Source organism: Candoia aspera, chromosome 4 (genome assembly GCF_035149785.1).
Source record: "Candoia aspera isolate rCanAsp1 chromosome 4, rCanAsp1.hap2, whole genome shotgun sequence".
Classification (NCBI taxonomy): Eukaryota; Metazoa; Chordata; class Lepidosauria; order Squamata; family Boidae; genus Candoia; species Candoia aspera.
This window is the reverse complement of record NC_086156.1, coordinates 25,858,329-25,879,527: the sequence shown is the minus strand read 5'-3', so window position 1 is coordinate 25,879,527 and position 21,199 is coordinate 25,858,329. Positions and strand designations below refer to the sequence as shown.

At 39.4% G+C, this 21,199-nt stretch overlaps 1 protein-coding gene across 4 annotated transcripts in view; it reads right to left on the bottom strand.

Moving 5' to 3' along the window:
• Positions 1-21,199, bottom strand: part of DYNC1I1 (dynein cytoplasmic 1 intermediate chain 1) — a 194,489-nt gene that overhangs the window by 16,802 nt on the left and 156,488 nt on the right. For all 4 annotated transcript variants that reach the window (XM_063303660.1, XM_063303662.1, XM_063303661.1 and 1 more), the window contains 2 exons: positions 14,376-14,516; positions 4,888-5,013 (listed from right to left, as the gene is read on the bottom strand). In XM_063303660.1, the coding sequence (XP_063159730.1) occupies positions 4,888-5,013; positions 14,376-14,516 (267 nt within the window). The remainder of the gene's footprint in view (positions 1-4,887; positions 5,014-14,375; positions 14,517-21,199) is intronic.

Sequence of the window (21,199 nt, the reverse complement as noted above, 5' to 3'; positions counted from 1 at the left end):
TCTATAAAAGCTGATTGCTGCACAAGTCACCCCTAACCGTTCCAAGAACAGTAATGCAGATGGTACACTTTATGCTGCATTCAGCAACAGAGAGACACATTCCATCAAGCACACACCACGCTGACTTCAATTTACTTCGATTTTAACATGTTGCAGAGGAGAATTCAGAATTGTTTTGCCACATGCCTTATTCAGCTTGCTAATTTCCATTACATTTACTCTTCACCCTATAGGTTTCTGCTTCTTCTTTCCAATACAATTTCAGATTTTCTTACCTCCATACCTAGCATACTCATTTAAGCAACAGAATCATGGGCCATTCCATTCATTATTTATAAGAAAGATAGCAAAATGAAAGATGCCCATGAGGGGTTATATAATACCGTGGCTGGAAAATTGGGCTGTAAACTAAGAAATCCTTGCCGCAAATCTCCTCCCTACAATGCAGGGAAGGCATTCTTTTTCAGTTCAGTGTCCATTTCCACTTTGGGGATAACGGCAGTGACCGACTCTGGATACTTGTAGTAAAAACCATTGAGCTCATATACCATGAAGTGCTGGAATGCTGGAAGCGCACCTGTTCTGGTAACCAAAGCCCTTCAGGGATAGAACACCTACGTTCCTGACTTTTCCAAGCCACTCTTTGAACATTTTAAACCTAAGAGCTGGAAATACAATCTCATCTCATGGAACTCTGAGCCATGAGCAAAGGAATGTTTAAAGCAGTATCACTTCTCCATTCAACAATTCTTTCGCTGATTACATTAAAAAAAAACCCGAAAGTTCTTTGATATAGTGTCACAGCTGCTTAATACTTCAGAAACTTATTTTCACAGTGCTCTTTAACTTTTTTTTTTTTTGAATTGAGGCTAAGTTGGTAAAAATGTGAAAGTTTTCTCTTACTTCTGTTTGATCTGGGGGATTGTAGAAGCTGTGGAGAGGGGATTTTGCAGGGAGCATGTTAAGGAAAGAAAAAGTGAAACTTCTCCCCATTCTGCAGTCTGGAGGCCACTGAATGGATCCCCCTATTTCAGCTGTTTGCAGAACAGAAAGTGTCAACTGACTGCACTATTAATCCAACCAGTCATGTCCTGAATGCACTGCCCATAAAAGAAGATAAAGGACACTATATCCATAAATTTTAATATGCCTATTTAGAAACAGTTGCTATCATTCAAATAGAAATACACTTGTAATTCCTCATGATAGTAGGGAAAATTAATTGGTTTATCAATTTGCCTACTTTGTCAGCTGTTTAGATGCTAATGGCTCCATTCTTATGATTCTTTATTATTTGCTTGACCTTGGATTATATATAGATCAATAGTCATTCTGGCCAGGGAGGTCTGGAGTTACAGCTTGACACATCTAGACTAGCTGGGAAATCCAAATGGAGGATGTCTGTAAACAGAGATTATCTTCCGCAAAATAGGGCATGGGGATACTGTGCCCCAAAGGCTTCAGAGATGAGAGATTTTTAAAAATGCACCTGGAATATAAAATAACCAATCAGAGACCAATTAAAATGCTAGAAACAGTTACTGTTATACGCTCCTTTCTATGTCTCATCTTGGCATCTTTATACAATGTAAAGAAAGACAGACGCCCCCATTCTGTAATACGTGTGTGTGCAGCACGAGCGCTGCACCTATAGAGCATATAGAAATAATTTCTTTCCAGCTGTTTGCAGTGAGGGAGAACTAAGACTAAGCAGCAGGTCCTCCAAGAAGCTGACCAGCCTGGATATAGCTTATTTTATAGAGCTATGAAGTCAGGAACTAAAAGGGGAGCACTTCTTTGAGCATACCCATTCCTTGTGAGCTGGGAATACACACGTGGAAGTTGGATTAGGGTGAGAACCTATTTAAAACATTAAAGAACACTTTTCTATTGCATAATCTGAATGAATGAAAAAAAGAACCTTGAATCAAGGTGTTGCGTACATTTTTACAATGAAGTTAATGGCAATGAACAGCAATCAAGTTAACAGCATTTAACAATTAACCAGGAACATATTATCGATTTTAAACTTGCTGGGTATATCTCTTGAAATTCAGCTTAGAAACCATAGCAAAAAAGAACAGTTGAAGTGTTTGTATAGTGCAAACTGAAGTCCCCCTGGCTTCAAAAGGGCTGGATTTCACCTTGCATCAGATAATTGGTCACACTTATGGATGATCTCTGGCAGGAGTGGGATGGAGGCAGTGCATCCATCCTTGCTCTCCTTGACCTCTCAGCGGCTTTCGATACCATCGACCATGGTATCCTTTTGGGACGGCTCAGGGAGTTGGGGGTGGGCGGGATAGTTCTGCGCTGGTTCACCTCCTTCCTCCAGGGCCGGTCCCAGTCGGTGGTGATAGGAGAGATCCGACCCTTGACCCCTCCATTGTGGGGTGCCGCAGGGTTCGGTTCTCTCTCCTCTCTTGTTTAACATCTACATGAAACCACTGGGTGAGATCATCCATCACCACAGGTTGAGGTATCATCAGTATGCTGATGATACCCAGTTATACATCTCTATCCCAGGTGAGGTAAGTGATGCAGTGACTGCCCTCTCTCGGTGCCTGGGGGCTGTGGGGGTCTGGATGGGGAACAACAGGGTTCAACTGAACCCTGGTAAGACAGAGTGGCTGTGGGTTGATGGTGCTTCATCTTCCAGGAAATTGTCATGCTTAGTTCTGGATGGGGTTGCACTGCCCCAGACAGACTCAATGCATAATCTGGGGGTTCTCCTGGATTCACGACTCCTGCTCAAAGAGCAGGTGGCAGCTGTGGCCAGGAGGGCCTTTGCGCAACTTCGGGTTGTGCGCCAGTTACGCCCGTTCCTGGATCAAGAAGCCCTCTGAACAGTCACTCACGCCCTGGTTATCTCCCATATAGACTACTGCAATGCGCTCTACATGGGGCTACCCCTGAAGAGTATCCGGAAGCTTCAGCTGGTCCAGAATGCAGCCGCGCAGGCTATTTTTGGTGCACCTAGGTGGGCACATATAACACCGTTGCTGCGCGAGCTGCACTGGGTGCCAGTTTGCTTCCGGGTCCAATTCAAGGTGTTGGTTATTACCTTTAAAGCCCTACATGGCATGGGGCCAGGTTATCTGAGGGACCGTCTCATCCCCATTACATCGGCCCGCCCCACCTGATCATCCAGAGAGGGCATGTTGCGGACCCCGTCCATAAGAGAATTTCATCTGGCGGGGTCCAGGAAATGGGCCTTTTCTGTAGCGGCCCCCGCCCTCTGGAACATCTTGCCCCTGGAGGTGAGGCAGGCCCCCTCACTCCTGACCTTCTGGAAGGCCCTGAAGACCTGGTTCTGCCATCTCGCCTGGGGCGGGAAAGTGAATAACCATTCTTGGGGGTGGCTCGCACCCTAGAGTCCCTCCCATCAGCCTGGATTTTATACCTTTCTTGGATTCTATTTATTTACTGTATTTTATAATAACTGTTTTTATGAGATTTTAATGTTTATATTTTGTGCTTGATTTTATTGTAAACCATCCAGAGTCCCTCTTTTGGGGGAGATGGGCGGTGGCTAAATTTGATTAATAAATTGTGCCGCTGAACTGATACACTGATTTAACCCCAACATAATGGTCAAGGTCAAATCTCTTTTAAGTCAAGCCCAGCTCCTGGTAATTACATGAGCATTTCTGTGTCGACTGCTTGGCAAAGTGGTTTGTCATTGCCTTCTTCCAGCTTTTTTTTCCATCTCATATTCTAGCCCTTTGCCATTCCCTGGTGGCCTTTCAGCCATAAATGCCTGCAGGGAGTCAGAAGAGGTATGTGACAAAATGTGTGTTATTGTGCAAATACCCTGACTTGTGCACTTGCATCAAATGTTAGGATGCAAGTATGATGGCAGTCATGGCTAGGAGGGCCTTTGCACAGCTCCGTGCTGTGCACCAGTTGCACCCATTCCTGGATTGGGAGACTCTGCTCGCAATCAATCATGCCCTAGTCACCTCCAGATTGGACTACTGTAATGCACTCTACATGGGGCTGGCCTTGAAGAGTATCTGGGAGCTTCAACTGGTGCAGAATGCAGTGTTGCGGGCAGTTATATATGCTCCCAGAACAGCACATGTTACATCTCTGCTCTGAGAGCTGCATTGGCTGCCAGTTTGCTTCTGGGTCCAACTCAAGGTGCTGGTTTTAACATTTAACATCCTTCATGGCACAGGACCTGGTTACCTGAGGGACCGCCTCTCCCCGATTACATCTGCCCGTCCCATTACATCTGGCAGAGAAGGCATGCTGCAGGTACCATCTGCTAGGGATTTACATTTGGTGGGTCCAAGGAGGCAGGACTTCTCTGCCATGGCGCCCGCCTCATGAAACATTTTATCCCTCAGAGTCAGGTTAGCCCCATCCCTGCTAATGTTCCGGAAGTCCCTCAAGAGCCGGTTATGTCACCAGGCTTGGGGGCCCCAGGGAACCGGTGACATTCTAAGATGGCTCCACTATTGTGGTTGATATATTCACTCTCTCCATGCCTTGGGGTTGTATATTTTAATTTTTAATAATGTTTTAATTTTTAATAATAATTGTTTTATACTTTTATAATGATTGTTTTTATATATTTGTTGTTTTATTTGACTATGGTAGGCCACCCAGAGTCACTTCTTGTGAGATGGATGGCTGTATGATAAATAAGTTTTATATACATACATACATACATACATATATAGGTTGGGTTTGTGATGTGGTATCATCATGTGCATCATTACTTTTCAATCATTATGGCTTGCTGCAAAAACCTTTGTCCCATTCAAATACTAAGCAGCCGCAACCCTGCTTAGCTTCCCAGCCCAGACAGGGTTGACTGCAGGAATATTCTTTGAAAATCCATTACAAAACATTCAAGTATTAATAAAGATGATTAATTACCTCTCCAACATCATAGATCCAGATCCTTCCTTCAGAGTCTCCGACTGCTACTTCTTTCCCAGCTTGGCCCCAACGGACACGGTTGAGGGCAGAAGCTCCTTCAATGGTCACACTAGCTGTTGGAACCTATCAAAGATATTATTCTCATGTGGATGAGGATGTTTATAAAAGACATACACTAAGAAGGAATTCACTGTCTTTTACAGGAAGAATATCAAGAGGAACAGAGGAAGAAAACAAAACTTTTAAAAGACAGAAAGGCTTTTTGACAATACATGAAGACCAAGCGACACAAATCTTTAGGTGCTTTATTTTAAATGCAAGCTTGGAGACATGCTAAAACCAGCAGAGCTATTTTTTCTTGGTGTGGCCTAATATAAGATCAAAAGATGACTGGCAAAGACTAATGAGCTTACATGTGGTACCAAGCATAAATTGAAAACTGAGAAATCCCATCCTCGTAGGTTTTATATAAACATTTTACTGACCTCAAGCAATTAGTTTAGAGGACAGAGGATGAAGTCAGAAACAAACAAACAAAAAAGAGAACTAAAAACAGGGCATTAATAACTTCCATGTTACTTATTTTATTTATATCTAATTTTGAAAAATTGAGGATCTCACTGCCCAAGGCAAATGATTAGCTGCCAAAGCTAAGCTGGTCAAGTCAAGAGGACAACATTGATGGGAAATGGCATAGCAGCCACACAGCAAGCTGATCCACACATTTTGTACATTGCACAGTAACAACTGTATGTGAAGACTGAACTGTATGTAAAGACTGAAGTTGAATCAGCTGAAGTTTCTGAGTTTAAATCAGTTTAGATGTAATACATATATCAGGTGGAATACAATCTGGATCCTAAAGTAAACCTGTTCTGAATTCCACAGACAAAGGGCAGGATCTCTCTATAAAATCAAATTATTATTTTTTATAATCTTCAATAACAAGCAAGCTTAGCACAAGTATTATAAATATGGATTCAAATCTTAGTTCAGTAGTTCGTTAGTGAGAGAATTTTGAGCAAGACCTGCTCAGTTAGTTTCTTACCTACCAGTAGTCATTGGCTGGACCTACAAGCTTCAGCCGAACAGCAAGCTTCAAGAAAGGATTGTAAAGTGGACACACTCCACTTTGATGTCATCCTTTGCATGATTGAAGCAATGCATTTCTGCCTGAAACTTTGCCTTGCTTGTCAGAAACAAGACCAACCTGCCTCAACTGGCAGCTTCACCACAGAAATAATCTAGGAAGAATCAAATTTACTTCTCAGCTGATGTTCTGAGATTCTTTAGAATACTCTAAACCAGTGTTTCTCAACCTTGGCAACTTTAAGAGGGGTGGACTTCAACTCCCAGAATTCTCCAGCCAGCATGACTGGCTAGGGAATTCTGAGAGTTGAAGTCCACCCCTCTTAAAGTTGCCAAGGTTGAGAAACACTGCTCTAAACAGAAGAATATGACTTCTTACTTAACAATTAACTTGAAGTATTTTAATTTTTTTCAGCTTTGTCAAATGCTTACTAAATATTTAAATAAGGGACAATTCTATAATTATGAAGCAATTTTATTTATATAATTTTGCATTTTAAATCACCCTATACTGGCCTGTATATTAAGATCATCTGATGGGGCTTCTCTTTGACAAGTGAATTAGGCAGGTACAAAAAGATCTTTTCAGAAGTCCCCAACCACTGCTGAAATGCTGTCCTAAGGGCCAGCACTGTCTTCTCTGAGGCATCAGATTAGAATCCTTTAATTTTCCCAGGCTTTTCTACTTGTTGAGTTTAAAGTCATTTGTATTGTTTTAACTGGCTTGTGCATTTGCAAGCATGCTCACCTGGGAATTCTGTGAGTTGGTACACATAATCTTAAAGTTGCCAAGGTTGAGAAACGCTGTTATAGACTAATGTCTCGTGTTGTGAATGAAGGACTGCCTAAACATTTAAAAATTAAAAAGCCTAATTTAAAAATATATGGAAAAAATATGTTAAAAGTTATAATGTAACAAAAGCATTAAGCATGATTATACTGTAGCTACATAGATTTGCTCTGCTTGTAATGAAGAAATATAAGCACTGAATGATCACTGAAGCTGCAATTCAATTTGTGATTGAACTACTAAATAACCATGGGTAGAACTACAGTGTTGGAACACCTTTTGTTATTTGTGAGGAAATGGAGAAAACAAGCTTGTTTATTTAATTTAAAAACATGTAACTCTTCTTCATAAAAGTAAGTCCAGACAAATTAGAACAATGCTCCAAATTTTTTGGGTATTCTACCAGGAATTCTGGTTTTCTTATTTCAAATATTAGCATTCCAAATGTGAAATGAATGTCTTAGAAATATAAATCTGTGAAGAAGTATTTCCAGCTTTCTCTCCCGAAACTGTTGCATCCATGATTGATATAAATCAAACAAGACAAACATCTGAAAAAAAAAAATGGAACTCAAGAACAGGAAGTTCAGAAGAACCAAGTGAATCGCTTCATTATTGTCTATGCATAAACCTGAAATCCAATTTTAAAAAGGTATTAATTGAAGTCACATGAAGGCCAATTTGGTACAGTAGTTAAGGTGCTGCCCTAGAAACCAGGAGACAGTGAGTTCTAGTCCCGCCTTAGCCATGAAAGCTGGCTGGGTGACCTTGGGCCGGTCATTCCCTCAGACCAACTGAATTCACAGGGTTATTGTTGTGGGGAAAATAGGAGGAGGACAGAGCATTAGGTATGTTCACGGACTCAAGTTGACCAAATATATTTTTAAAACAAGGTGTGATAAAAATCTATAATTATTATTATTATTATTTATTTATTACATTATGAAAGAATCGGTAGAAAAATGTTACACTACATTGGATACATGTTTGGGGTATAATGTATTAAATAATTTTATGTAATGAAAATTACATTCATGGAAGAGAGATGAATATAAATAAAAATGATATTCATAAGGATGCATATAGAAATCTGTTTTAACCTCAAATGGGGAAAAATATAATTAATGTTAACATTTTTCCTCAAATCATGCTATTTTAAGTACATAGTTACTAATTTCATTTAGAGAATGTGGAAGTGTTGATCAATGGATATTTATTAGAGTTCTATTATTATTTGGGCCAAGTGGGTCAAAACAAGAAAATAGAAAAAAAATACCACTTTCAGACCCACTTGACAGATAACTAATGCCTGATTAGCAACATTATTTTAAGCTTTGAGGATTCCCCTTGTTGCTTTTTAATTTGAGATAAAACAAGTACATTCATACTCCCATAAGCAACCAAGGGTTACAAAAGATCTGCATCAAAAGAAAACTAGTAGTCAAACCCTTTTAATAAACAGAAAAACAATGGTCATTAAAAAAAGGAATTCTCCGTGCATCAAGAATTTTGCAAGTTAAAATTTATCTACCTACTGTATGTCCATAAACAATTAATTTTCAAGATAATAGTATGGAGTTGCTAAATATAGGTCTCACTGGTTTTAGCATTACATTTTACAATATTACACAGTGCAGACATCTCCATTCTTTGGTCCTGCTGGCTAGGAATTCTGGTGATGGTAGTCCCAACATATCTGGAAAACACCAAATTCAGGAGAACTGTTGTAAATCACACTACATTACATTTGTAGGCACCCAAGATTTGGAACAACCTCTTTAAGGCCCCATCGCTGCTCACTTTTTGAGAGGCAACAAGTAGAGGTTCATTTTATCAAGCTTAATATACTTAAATTATCATCTTCATGTTTTTGTGTCGCCTTTTAGCCTTTGCACTGTCTTGATGGTCTTACTAATCTGCTTCTGATTATTATCAGAATAATACCTTCTTCATTATAATCTATTTTGGATATTTAACAGGAAGGCAGAATATAAATCTTGAGAATAAATTAATAAAACTACGAACTTGGGAAATTGCTATATTACTCTTCCAGGGAGTTCAACACTGCAGCCTCTTTCAAGAGTTTCAGAGAGAAGCCTTTCCCAGCCCTTCTTGGAAATACCATTAACATTTAGGGCCTTCTTCATACAAAACAGATCTACAGTCTGTTCCTAATTAGCTGTGCCGTTATTTACAGGCAGAGTGCACAAAGCATCTTCTTCTAGGAATAAAGCTCCTATGACCTGTCATTTCAAGTTGTGTTATGTATTGGTAGATTCACTGTACTCAGAGGCCACATTGCATGTTCCATCTTTTCCGGGATAAAAACACAAAACGTGGCACCATACAAGTTATGTGTTGCCAATACTCTTGTCTGCAATTGAGTTGCATCAAAATAGTTATCTTTAACCTGATCAACAACTTCATCCCAAACTTGTGGAAAAACAGGTTCAATTTAAATAACTGAAAATTCAAGTACAAGACTGGTACTATGATTTTCAAAATTCCTAATGATTTAAACTGGGAATTTGTGAATCATAATACCAGTTCTAAAGCGATGTCCAAGACCCAGTATTTTCCCTGCAGAATTATAATGCTAATCAGCTTACATCTTAATAATTTTGCCTGTTTAATAGACTAAGCTGTAGTGTTGCAACATATTTAATTATTACTCAGTCTAAGATAAATCCTTCTATCCAATAACATATCAGATTTTTCTGTGATTATGGAAATTTAGAACTAAAAACTAAGTTATTAAAGCTACAGGTATGATTCAAAATAAGACACTGGTTTCTTTAATTTCATTGGGAGTGATCTAAGTATAGGACATGCTTTGCTTTACCTCCGAAAGGGGCAACCAATGTGCTTAACTCTGGCTGGATTGTGGCCCAATACATCTCAGGGAATAAAACCATTATTTTTTACAGTTTTAAATTGCCAGGCAAGGGATCAAAAGGAAAATCACTTTCAGTTGTTAAAGCATTTTCTCCTTGGTTGCTACTGTGGGTCTCTGATTAGTTTTTACTGGCAACATGCTTGTGTTGAATTTATTCCTGCTGGTGTCCTAAAGAAAAGAAGGAAAAAATCCTGAAGTTTCTTCACGTAACATATAATGACAGTCCAAATTAAACAAATGAGAGCAAAGTAAACCCTATGGCTATAACCTTGCTCAGTTTCACAAGCTCTTTTGCCTGGGTCATACTACAATTTCAATGTCCCTACGTACAGGAAGATTCACTGTGTCAATTAAAAAGGGGACACATTTCTTCATGTTCATTTCAGAAGCAACGAGATATGCTCTTAACAATTTTAAGAGTATTGATAGCTCTTAACAATAACATTTGTGAAGATGTGTCCTCTCTTCCAGATCGTCCCCTTCCCCCAAAGTAAAAACTGAAGGGGAAAAAAATCCTCCCTATTCAGCTGCTTTATAATTAAGCTGCCTCTGCAACTTCCTGCTAAGGGCACTTCAAAAGACCTCCAGTCTCCACTTGACAATCCAGTTTTCAGCATTTGTCCTTCCTTACCTGTCCTACATGATTTACAGCCAAATCAGTAAAACTGTATTTTCTTTCTACTGTGAAGTACATTAAAGTGATATGAAAGGAAGATTAAATAAAAAGTGAAGAAAATAGTTAACATATTGCTTTTGCTGTATTTGCTGAGTTTATTCTCTGCTGTACCTCCACTTGTATATAAATCCACTATCTTCTTCATCCTTCACAAACAACTGATTCATTAAATTTTGTCTTGCCTTAACAGCTCCTGCCTCAAGCCTGTGTGGCACCAACACACATTCTGGATTTTCTGCTCTTGCTAGCACAGCTATTCTTCTGCAGTTAGAAAAGTGAAACGTATTATCATTATTACTTACTTTTATAGTATTTTAAGCTTTATAGGCCTCGTTGCTTTAATCTGCATTAGCTTACTGTTATCGTACAGTTCTTTCAGGATTTCAGCTAAAGGACACTACAAAAATACACTGATGGCTAGCACGAGGTAATGGTTTTCAGAACTCATGTTCAAACCTTGGTTCTGGCATTCAGAATGCTGAATGGCAAGACTGTTCTTGCAGAAGAAAAAGGGAATAAAAAGTTCAAGAGACCATTTCCGTAAAAATAAAAAAATAGGCACTCTTATTTCACAATGGGGAAAGGAACAAAACTGCAGGTCTTTTGAATTCAGACTAAAACGACATGAGACAAAATGAAAAAGAACAAAAACAGCTACAGTAAAATATATTGATGTGCATGTACCAAATGTATCTTCTCAAAAAGCTTTCCCACTTCAACTGTTCCACCAATGCTAACCAGGCAACGTTTTCTCTATATGGTTCCAATTTTTACATTTCTGGCCGCTACTGGAATGGAAATCTTCATTCTTACATTTCGAAAACTTAATTGCAAGAGAAGCTTTGCAAAGAAAAAAGTGTGTGTGCTTGGAAAGGGAAAAATATATACTGTGCAAAAGAAAGGGGGAAAACTCTCAGAATATTTATTTAGGAAATGTATAATCAGTTTAAAAACATAAGATTCTCACAGCAGAACACAAACAGGTACTAAATAATAGTGATAAGTTGAAGTATAAGAATAAGTCATACCAATTTGACATAAACAATTTACAAATATGCTTTAGAACAGTGTGAATGACTTGTTTGCTAAATATGAATTCAGAATATCCCAAGAATATTTCATTTAATATTTTTAAATGGGTATTTACTTCAAATAAACCTTGCCACAATAAATATAAAATAATAATGTATCTGCTTTCACAAATGTGCTGATAGACATGTACATAGTTTCCTGAGAAATCACCTCCAAACAACAAATGAACTTTACAAAAGTGAGGGTTTCTCCTGGTTTACTTTTAGAATAAAACTGATCATCTATTAAGTAATAATATCTTCACTTAGGCCACATATATAAATGCAAGACTGTGAGACAGAAGTACAGTATGGACTGAACCCTTACAGTCTGCAGGCAGAGAATTCTCTCCCATGCAGCCTTCCCTTCAAGCAAAATATGACAAAAAGTGGTTCTGTCTAGTCCAACCTGTTTTAACTAACTACTGGTATCCCACTTGTAAGTGTCTGCTAGCTGGTTTTCTACAAAAGAGCACTGGAAAAATATAGCTTGTTTATTACAGTCCTAAGTGGAGCTTCCTTCTCTCATATGTAAATCATACCTAATTGCAAGGACTCTAGACAGGATTTACAGAAAAAATTGTCTGAAAAAATACTATACTTAGTATTAGGTATGTTCACTGCCTTGAGTTATATATAAAAAGGCAGAATAAAAATCTAATAATAATAATAATATATTTCATGTTTTTAAATTAGGAAATTCAGAAATGCACATTTTAAAAAATAGTTGAGAACAAAAACACTATAAATCCACTTAATATACAAAGATACAATCTTTTATCGCATTCTCCACAGCTTATTTTCTCTATTAATCACTGTAAATCTGCATTTCTTCAGAAGCAATTTCTGCTCTACTTGTGTCTATTAATTCTTAAATCATATAATTTTATCACTCCACTTCTCCAGAGCTTAGCTCTTCCAAGTCCCTCCTTTTATTCCCTCCCCCCATATCACTGTGAAGCTAAAAGTGGGTTCACACATTGCACTAAATCATGGTTTACCCTAGTTTACTGAATGGGCCAGAGTGGCTGGGTTCATGTTTATGGATGCTATGCCATAAACCATAGTTTAGAAATCGCAGTAGCTGGGTTCACAAAGCCACAGTAAAACTATCCAGTATCAGGACCGCTGCTTAAGACTGCAGTGCAAAAAACCACTAGAGGTGTGGTAACAATCAACATTCAAACAGGGCTGCATCCATACACATCTGTACCCAGGATGGCCCACTGAATTCAGTGAGCTAAATACTGAGTAAATAGTACGTATGCTTAATATGACAGCCAATATATATTCCAGAGATTTTAATAAGATTTGATCTCATAAATGCACATCAACTAAATCATCTTTAAAACCAATATTGTGCAGGTCTGGTAAGCTTTAAGGCCCACTGAATTAATGGGCTTGCTCCCAGCCCAGCGAGGAAAGGACTGAAACCATGCAGCCCATGGCCAAATTTGTTTGTTCTGAACAAAAATATTTTGTGGAGCTTTTTTCAGGGAAATGTCCTTTACAGTGTAATGTTATGCATGGACACTTGGAAATACTTCCCAGAATGCAGTCTGAGATTGAATTCCTCTACTGCGCTAAGCGATGGTTTGCTTAACCATGATACACAGCAGTCTTCCCTAAATGGACCTCTTCAAATAGGTAGACTTCAATTCCCAGTGAAGAATATCAAGTGCTGAGAATTGCAGGAAATGCTCTACCCATATGGAGAGTACCCTGGTTAAGCAAGGCTGGTTTACAGAATAACTATACTTGGCTGAGTTATTGCAAAATGTCAAGCCATGGTTTACAAACCAAAATGGCTGAGTTCACCCGCAGCATTAAAGTAAAGCAAACAAACTGTGTTATGGCTTAAAGGGTTGTATAAACACTGAGTTCTGCATGCAAAGAACTTGAGAACAAACTGTGTCCCTTTCTTCTCCGTGATCCTATATAAGCTTCTGCAGCAAAGTGGAAAAATATTTAAGGAAAACTGTCAGAATGCATTGTGCATTTAACAAATCACAAATAAGTTAGACCTCATCAACATGTTCACTTTATTTCTGGGCAAAAAAAGAGCAAGAACCCATTCTTGAGCCTATTTGACCACAGTAAAGTGTGCTACTGTACTTACACAGGCATATGAAACTTGCAGGCCCCAAGTGGGAAGGAAAAATTCTCCTTCCGTAACATATAGAAGCATGTTTTAAAAAAAAGGTGGGGGGGACTGGTATTACAAAACCAATTATTCCCTATCCCCAAAATGCAAATCACCTTTTTGTGGTCATAAATGGATAGAAGTGGGGCTATAGATGCCAGTCTGCAACTCCCATCATCCTGAGCCAGCACAACCTTCCTGGCTGGGAATGAGGGGAGATGTAGTTTCCCTAAAGGAATCCGGCACAGCCGAGTGGGAGGAGTAGGCACCGTCAACAGCCCCTCTGCAGAAGAGGACAGCTGCCTTCACGTGGCGCACCGGGCCTCGTGTGGTGATAATAATCGAGTATCAGTGGCAATGTTTTTCCACAAATCAGCAAAAGCGACTGTGCAGCCCGGGGGGGTCCTCCCCCACTTTTCGATGGCTTTCTGGTAGATTCGCAGGCTCCTCGATTTGCCAGAGAGAAATAAAAAGGAATGAAGGGTGAAGAGGTGCTTAAATTAGACACGTGCATCCAGAGATCACTGAACGAGCCTGCTTCGGAGGAAGAGGGCTGGGGCTTTTCCCTGGAAGCCTAGGAGGGCGTGGGAATCTGGGTCAGGTTTGAGGAAGGCCATGGAACAGGCGAGGGGCAGAGAGAAGCCCATTTTTTCCTCAAACGAGCACGCAGCAGAAGAGACGGGGAGGCTTGGCTGCAGGAAGACAACGCAGCCCGCTTCTCCTCCCTGGTTTCCTCTTTGCAAAAGCAGTTTAAAAAAAGAGCAGGCCAGGCAGCCGCCGGCCCCCTCCTCACCCAGGCCCCTATCCTCTCCCCGCCTCACCTCGGTGTCATTATTCAGGTTCCAGAGATCCAATCGGCCCATCCCGTCGACGCAGGCGAAGAGCGCGGGATGCACGGGGGACCACATGACGTCGTAGACATAGTCGGCATTGTCTTCAAAGGAGTAGAGCGGCTTGTTGTGCTGCAAGAGGGGGAAAAAAAGCAGAGGGGAAGGGCAGGAAGACTTCGTGGCGCTACTGCTGCCTCGGGCTGTCTGGAGAGTCTAATTAAAAACTTTGCACATTCAACCAAGTGTCATAAAACTTTCCGCAGTTGAAAGGTCCGAGGACGCAGAAGGCGGGGCTGCGGCGGCGTTCTCCCGGGGGCAGCCACTGTCCGGAGGGAGGGGGGAATCGCACGAGGAATCATTGGGGTGGGGAACGATTGCCCCAGACATTGCATACAAGTAAAGGGTGCTGCTGCTACAGCGCGGGGGGAGTGGGGGGACGCTGCCTGCAGCTTGTGCGACGGGAACGACTTCGCCGGCTGGTTGGAGAATCTCTTTCTCGCGCTCTTTCACACACACTCACACGTACACCCAGAGGTCTCCGGAGCGGCGCCCGCTCTGCAAGCGAAGATGAAGACTGCCACCTAGTGCCCTTGCGCAAATGCAGCGATTCCGCAAACAGGCCACCAACTTCTCCTCCTCCTCCCCTCGTCCTCAGCCCTGCCAAATTAATGGTTGAACTCGGTCCCCTAAATGCTGTTCTCCCCTACTCCATGGCATCGCTCTATGCTAATAGAACTGTCTAATCGAAACGCATCGCGTTAATTCCATGCACTTCTTTTGTTCTCTCCGCTTTTTTCTTTTTGTTAAGAGCAAGGTGATCTGCAGAGTCTAGATGGGCTGACAAATCTCACCCACCCCCAAACTTCGTGTTCGAGACTCTCATTTCAGAAAAGAGGTGGCAAAGTTCAGAGCGTGCAGCTGCCAAGAGCGTTGCGCTGCCGCTTGACTTTTATGAGTTTACGCATCATTTCATTTCACAACAGACAGGCGGGTAAGACAAGTTTTAAAAGTACATGGGAACTGTAACATATAATTGGGTGTCATGAATTATTCATTATACTTACTTGCCTCTCTTTAGTCTCATTTCTGAATAATGGCTTTCCCTAATTCCCAATCAGTTAACGTAAAATAACATTTAAATGACAATGAAAATTCCAGAGATAATAAAAAAATTAAACATTCTCATTATCTACCGCGCAAGTCTAAACAACAGGGTTTCTACATGTATGCAGATGAATGGGTGTGTATTTGTATATATCTGTATACATACATGAATATGCATAAATGTGCAAACACAAATATACTTGGAAAGTTTCAGCATTAAACTTCTAGAGGATGTAATCCTTTTACAAGTTGGAATTGATCATGCATAAAAAAATTAAGAGGTATGATTAAACCTTTTTAAGTATGGCCAGTTTTTCAGCAGTTGTTAATGGTGTTTATATATTAGCATCAGAAATGCTTTAGGGCAGCTATGGGATACCTGTTGCCTTCCAGATGTCAGCAAGCTATAATTTCCATTTCTATTATATATGGCCAGTTGTAGTTTCACATCTGGATGGCCACAACATCTCAGTATGATCTAGGAATTATTTAGGATGTGCATTAGTTCTGCATCTTGGTGGATAATTAATCTTATGGAAATTTAATTGCACAGAATATCTAGCCAGACCAGACATCTTAGAATATCTACCTTTGGACTGGTACACATTTACAACTTACCATTGACTGATCGCAATTTTTCTCATTCCTTGTTTGGATGCACTCCTGATGTGGCTAACTGCATTCACTATCGGTACCAGAAGAATCAATTTCAGAGACATTATCAGAGGATATCCCGATGCTCAAATTTGCTTTCTCAAGATGAGAAGACCAGTCTTTCCCAGTCCAGTGCCTTCCACAGGTATTAGACTGGAATTCCCATCAGTGTTGGCAAGGAAGTTATGGGAGATACTGTTTAACACATCTAGAGGCTGTATTGAAAGCTGTCCTTAATTTTTTTAATAGTCCTTTTCTCAGAGTGCTGCATGAAACATTTACTGTTCAAATGCCCTGGCCCATTTATAGGTTTTAGAAGGGTTTTTTTCTTCCGCATTTGTCATTCCCATAAGTTTCCCCATTGCTTCCTTTTTTTTTCCTATATGAGGAAGAGCATTAAAGACAGTAAAGCAGAACTGCTGAAAAGGAGAGACTACCTGATACTTGATTATCACTTTCTTCATTTTTGTGCCACCATGAAATAAAATGGAAGGGAAATAGAACTTCTTAGTTCCTTCAATGAAAGTTCATTTCCTTGCATTGTTGATTTTCAATTTTCTTCCCAACAGGCAACAATTCATCAGGTGATTCTTAGGATTGCTAAATGCTGATGTTATAAAATCTTGACAGAGACTGAGCTGATGAAGAAAGTCTTCACAGAGCAGAAATATTTTGAATTATTGCTCAGTATTTTCCCCCAATTTTTAGACTGCGTATTTTACAGGAGAACACATTGCATTATAAACATCTATAATCTATCCACTCACTTAAATCTTGTGTTAAATCCTGCTTCTTTTATTCAGACAATCATAGATGAATAATAACTTCTCATGTGAAGTGGGACTTAACAGGATTTGACATAATTCTGATGGTTTTAGAATGAGGTTAATATGATCAACTTCTTAAGTACTGCATATGCAGATACAAGTTACAAAACAGGCCCGGTTTAGGCTTTTCCCCAATAGAGGTAGCATGCTCATCCTATAAGGTTTTCCAGCAATTTTTGATAAACCCCGTATTTTGATGGCCTACCTCAAAGAAAGTATGCACACCAAAAGATGAAAATAAAAACCTTGCATCTAGAGGTAAAGTTCCAGATGCCTCCCTGGTGTATCTGCACGGATGATCTTCCTTAATCCAGGAGGCGCCATTCGTTAAGAACCTCACTACTTAGAGGAAATCATGTGGACATGTTCACAGGTTTTAACTAGCATTTAGCTGCTTAAAAGCTACAATGAAATCTATCAGATTTGCTTGTTTCATGAGACAAGTTATTTCATAGAAAGAATAATTAAGATACAGTTATGAACTGTATTTTCAGTTTGCAAAGTTCCTTTACTCAGCAGAGACACATATTGTTTTCACTTTGCATTCATTCTGAGAGCATGCATAAATGTTCTCAAAAAGTTCATAGCTTATTGAGTTGCTGCTGCATTTTTTTATCTAAACTGGAATTTTTCCTCAACAAGGGATCCCAGGAACTGTTCTGTCAAATGATGGAGATTTCTAACGATCGCCAGCCTTGTCAAAAAGTCAACCATTTCCAAGAGTACCTTGTGGGAAGCTGATTATAATTAGCTAGTTTTCAAGCTGGTACAAACCTACAGTTGCCAATGAGATTTCAGTTATATTTCTTCTAAATTGTGTATGCACGTATGTACATTACTGTACACCAGCTTCATAGTCCTGTGTCCCCAAAAGATTCCTGAGAATTGATAATTTGTTGAGTATGCCGATAATTCTCAATAAAAGAGAACTTTCAAGGACTATAGTTTTCCAAAATTTATAATGTTGAGATGCTCTTAAGCACTTCAGCTGGGGCCAGGTAAACACTAATCCCATTGTTTGTACAGTAGGTATGAGTGGCTATAAGAGAAGTGCTGAAAAAAATGTGCTTTTTGAATTTGTTCCATTCTTTCTTTGCAAACTATATCATCCTGTGTTTCTTGAATAAACTGCTTGGAGCATGAAGGGATGAGAAAAAGAAAGAAAGACAACAGGTTGAGATGGCAGAAAAGAGCGACAGATTTCAGGCATCCTTCCGGGTCGTCCATCGCTAGCTTTTCCAGACAAGAAAAGAAAGGGGGGTAGAAAGCACACTGAAGGTAGATGGAATGGATGAACAAGAATCAGTGACCATGCCCCCATTGTAAGAGAAAGGGTGAGGCTTCAATTCAAAAAAATCAACTCCTATCCAAGATTATATAGCACTTTCTTGATTAACCTAAAAACAAAAATCTCTGCTTGAATTACTTTAAATTTTTATCATCTTTGTTAAATACAAAATTTAGCTGTCCAGGAGAAAAATCCTGAAAAACCAAAGTATTTCATTTCACACCCCTTAAAGACGAATCAGACAATTAATAGTGCTGCACAAATGAGGTTGTATTAGCTGATAATACTAAGAAGTACCAACTTTTCTTCTGCTCTTTGCCTCGCAAGGGACTCATATATTCTGATAAATGCTAAAGACGAAGCTGAATAACGGAGGGCTTTGTTTTCAGACTAGAACAGCCATTGTGTCTTTCTTCCAGTAGCTTCTGATGTAACCTGATGCTTTTGTTTGGTACCTGGCAGAGTTTAATTTAACATGCTGTGTAATCCTGTGCATGCTTACTCAGAAGAAAGATCCATTACTGTCTAGTATATATAAGACTCCAGTTAAACCTCATTTGTATGGACACTTACTGTATGCAAATCATCTTTATTCTATCTTCCCACTACTTTTTTGTTGTTGTTATCCAGAACAAGAATTTTAGGTAATCTGAAATATTCCTCACTTTTTGCCATTTTATTTAAATCCAAAACCTCTTTGCTTCTGGATCCCTCCCACCCTCCAGATCTTGGACATTTAAGTAATCTTTGTAATAATTAGAGTGAATTTCTATCACATAGAATATTATGAGCTATTTTTTTATGTTATTTCTGTTTTCCTTGATAAGTTTGGGCTTTTATTATGTCAGTTTCAGAGCAAGAATGCAAGATTGCTGCAAAGATGTTACGAGGTGCTTGCTCATGGGTTTATATCCCTGTTTATATGCCAATGATTCTAAATCTGTACTACTTGCACGTGGAAATTATTATATGCATAGGTAAAAGAAGGCAAGAGGAAAGGGTTCCAAGATAACATAATGATTAGGCTTTTGTGGTTTCCTCTAATGTCACAGCTGAATTTATAAGAAGGAACCAATGAAAAGAAGAATCTGTCTGCACATGAGATTTACTATGCAATCCTAAGCATGCTTATTCAGGAAAGGAGTCCACAGTGTTAATCAGTGATCACTGATCTCTAGGAATGTCATCCTGAGAGATTCTTTATAAGGCAAGCAACACTTTTTACAAATATATAAATAAACAAGGGCATTTTGAGACCTAATGTTTTGAACCATTGTTGGTCTTTAGTGCTCCACTTGAGAATGTCACTTTACTAATGCAATCATTTCTCCTAATAGTAGAGTCAGCTGCTGTAAAACAACAGGATGCCACCAAAATGTAATAACAACAACAAAAAGAAGATGCCCATCTGCTTTGGAGAATTTTAAGATGTGCAAAAATACAAAAGAAAAATGGTTTTGGAGAAAAACCATAAGGGGGTGGGGGGAAATCAAACTTCAAGCAAATCAGAAAACAGCCCAAGGATTGAACATCCTCTGAGTACTGTGTGTTGGTTGATGGAGAAGAAACAGAACACTGATGGGGAGGCTGTATCAGTGGAATATCCTGGAGCCATGTTCTCAACCTTGCAACTGTAAGATGTGTAGACTTTGACTCCCATAAGTCCCCAACCAGCATGAAATTCTGGGCGTCAAAGTCCACACATCTTAAGTTGCCAAGGTTGAGAAACACTGTCCTATTAGAAGGCATGGCTGATTAGCCGGCTGGAATGCTGCATGAGAACATCTGAATGTGAACCATTAAGTCTACAGGTAGCTCCTTATTTGTATAGCAGGGATACATTATTTATTTATCTAATTTGCCCCCGCCCATCTCCTCCCGTCAGGGGACATTACATTTTTAGGCTGAGGATTATACTTAGCTTTTGAGAAGTGTGTCAGAGGGTATATTCCAAAATGTAAGGATAGCCAGGAGAAAAATACTGATGGGATGAGGACAAAATTAATTTAAATTCAATTTAAATTAATTTTTACAAATATCATTGATTGCTCTGCATATATCTCCTAATTTCCTCCTTTCATCACCTTAAAAACTGCCATTCTTAGAGGAACATTGGCTGAATCCACAAGCAAGGTTTTCAGAATTGCATGAAGTTTGTGGACACATAGCCAAGACTTATGTTTACGCTTATCCTGCTATGTGGAAGCTATTTCTAGTTTTTGTTACTGGGTACAAAGCTGTATACTTCCTACTCTCTCTTTCAGTTTGTCTATTAACAGTCTAAAGAACAACCAGAATGAAGAAATGCCTCCCGATACTAATGTAACCCACTTTGAATTAAAGCATAATCTAGCATAACCATATTTTTTTGCCCATGGATGAAAACAAAAGAAGAAAACAAAAACTTAACATCTCAAAACTAAACTCTCCCTCAAGCTGAGCTCAGTTCCTAGTGATTACATGGGTATGATTGTTATTATCTTAGCAACATAAAAACTATTAAAATTACTATTAAAATAACTGAAACTGAAAGGGCTTGATTCATATTATGAAAAAAGTAAAATAACCAGTGGATTCTAGAGCACAAAGCTTGGACTAGGGGAAGCTGGGTTCAGATGTGATTGGTCTGTTAATTGTTTTTTCTCAAGTCAATTGCTTTTTCTGTAGGGTTACTGTGAAATAAAATGGGTATATTTTAAAAAAGCTATGTTGTAATGGATCCCTTTGGCCAACTTCGGCTGGTTCACCACTGTTTTCTGGTCCAGGAGATGCTGAAGGCATGACTATAATAATTTGCTTTACATGTGGCTGCCCTTGAGGACTCAGAAGCTGCAGCTGGGTAAAATGTAGTAGTTGATCAGCACTAGCCAGCTCAGAAGAATACCATCTATTTTGCTGGAGCTACACTGGTTACCAGTAGGCTTCCCAGCCCAATTCAAGGT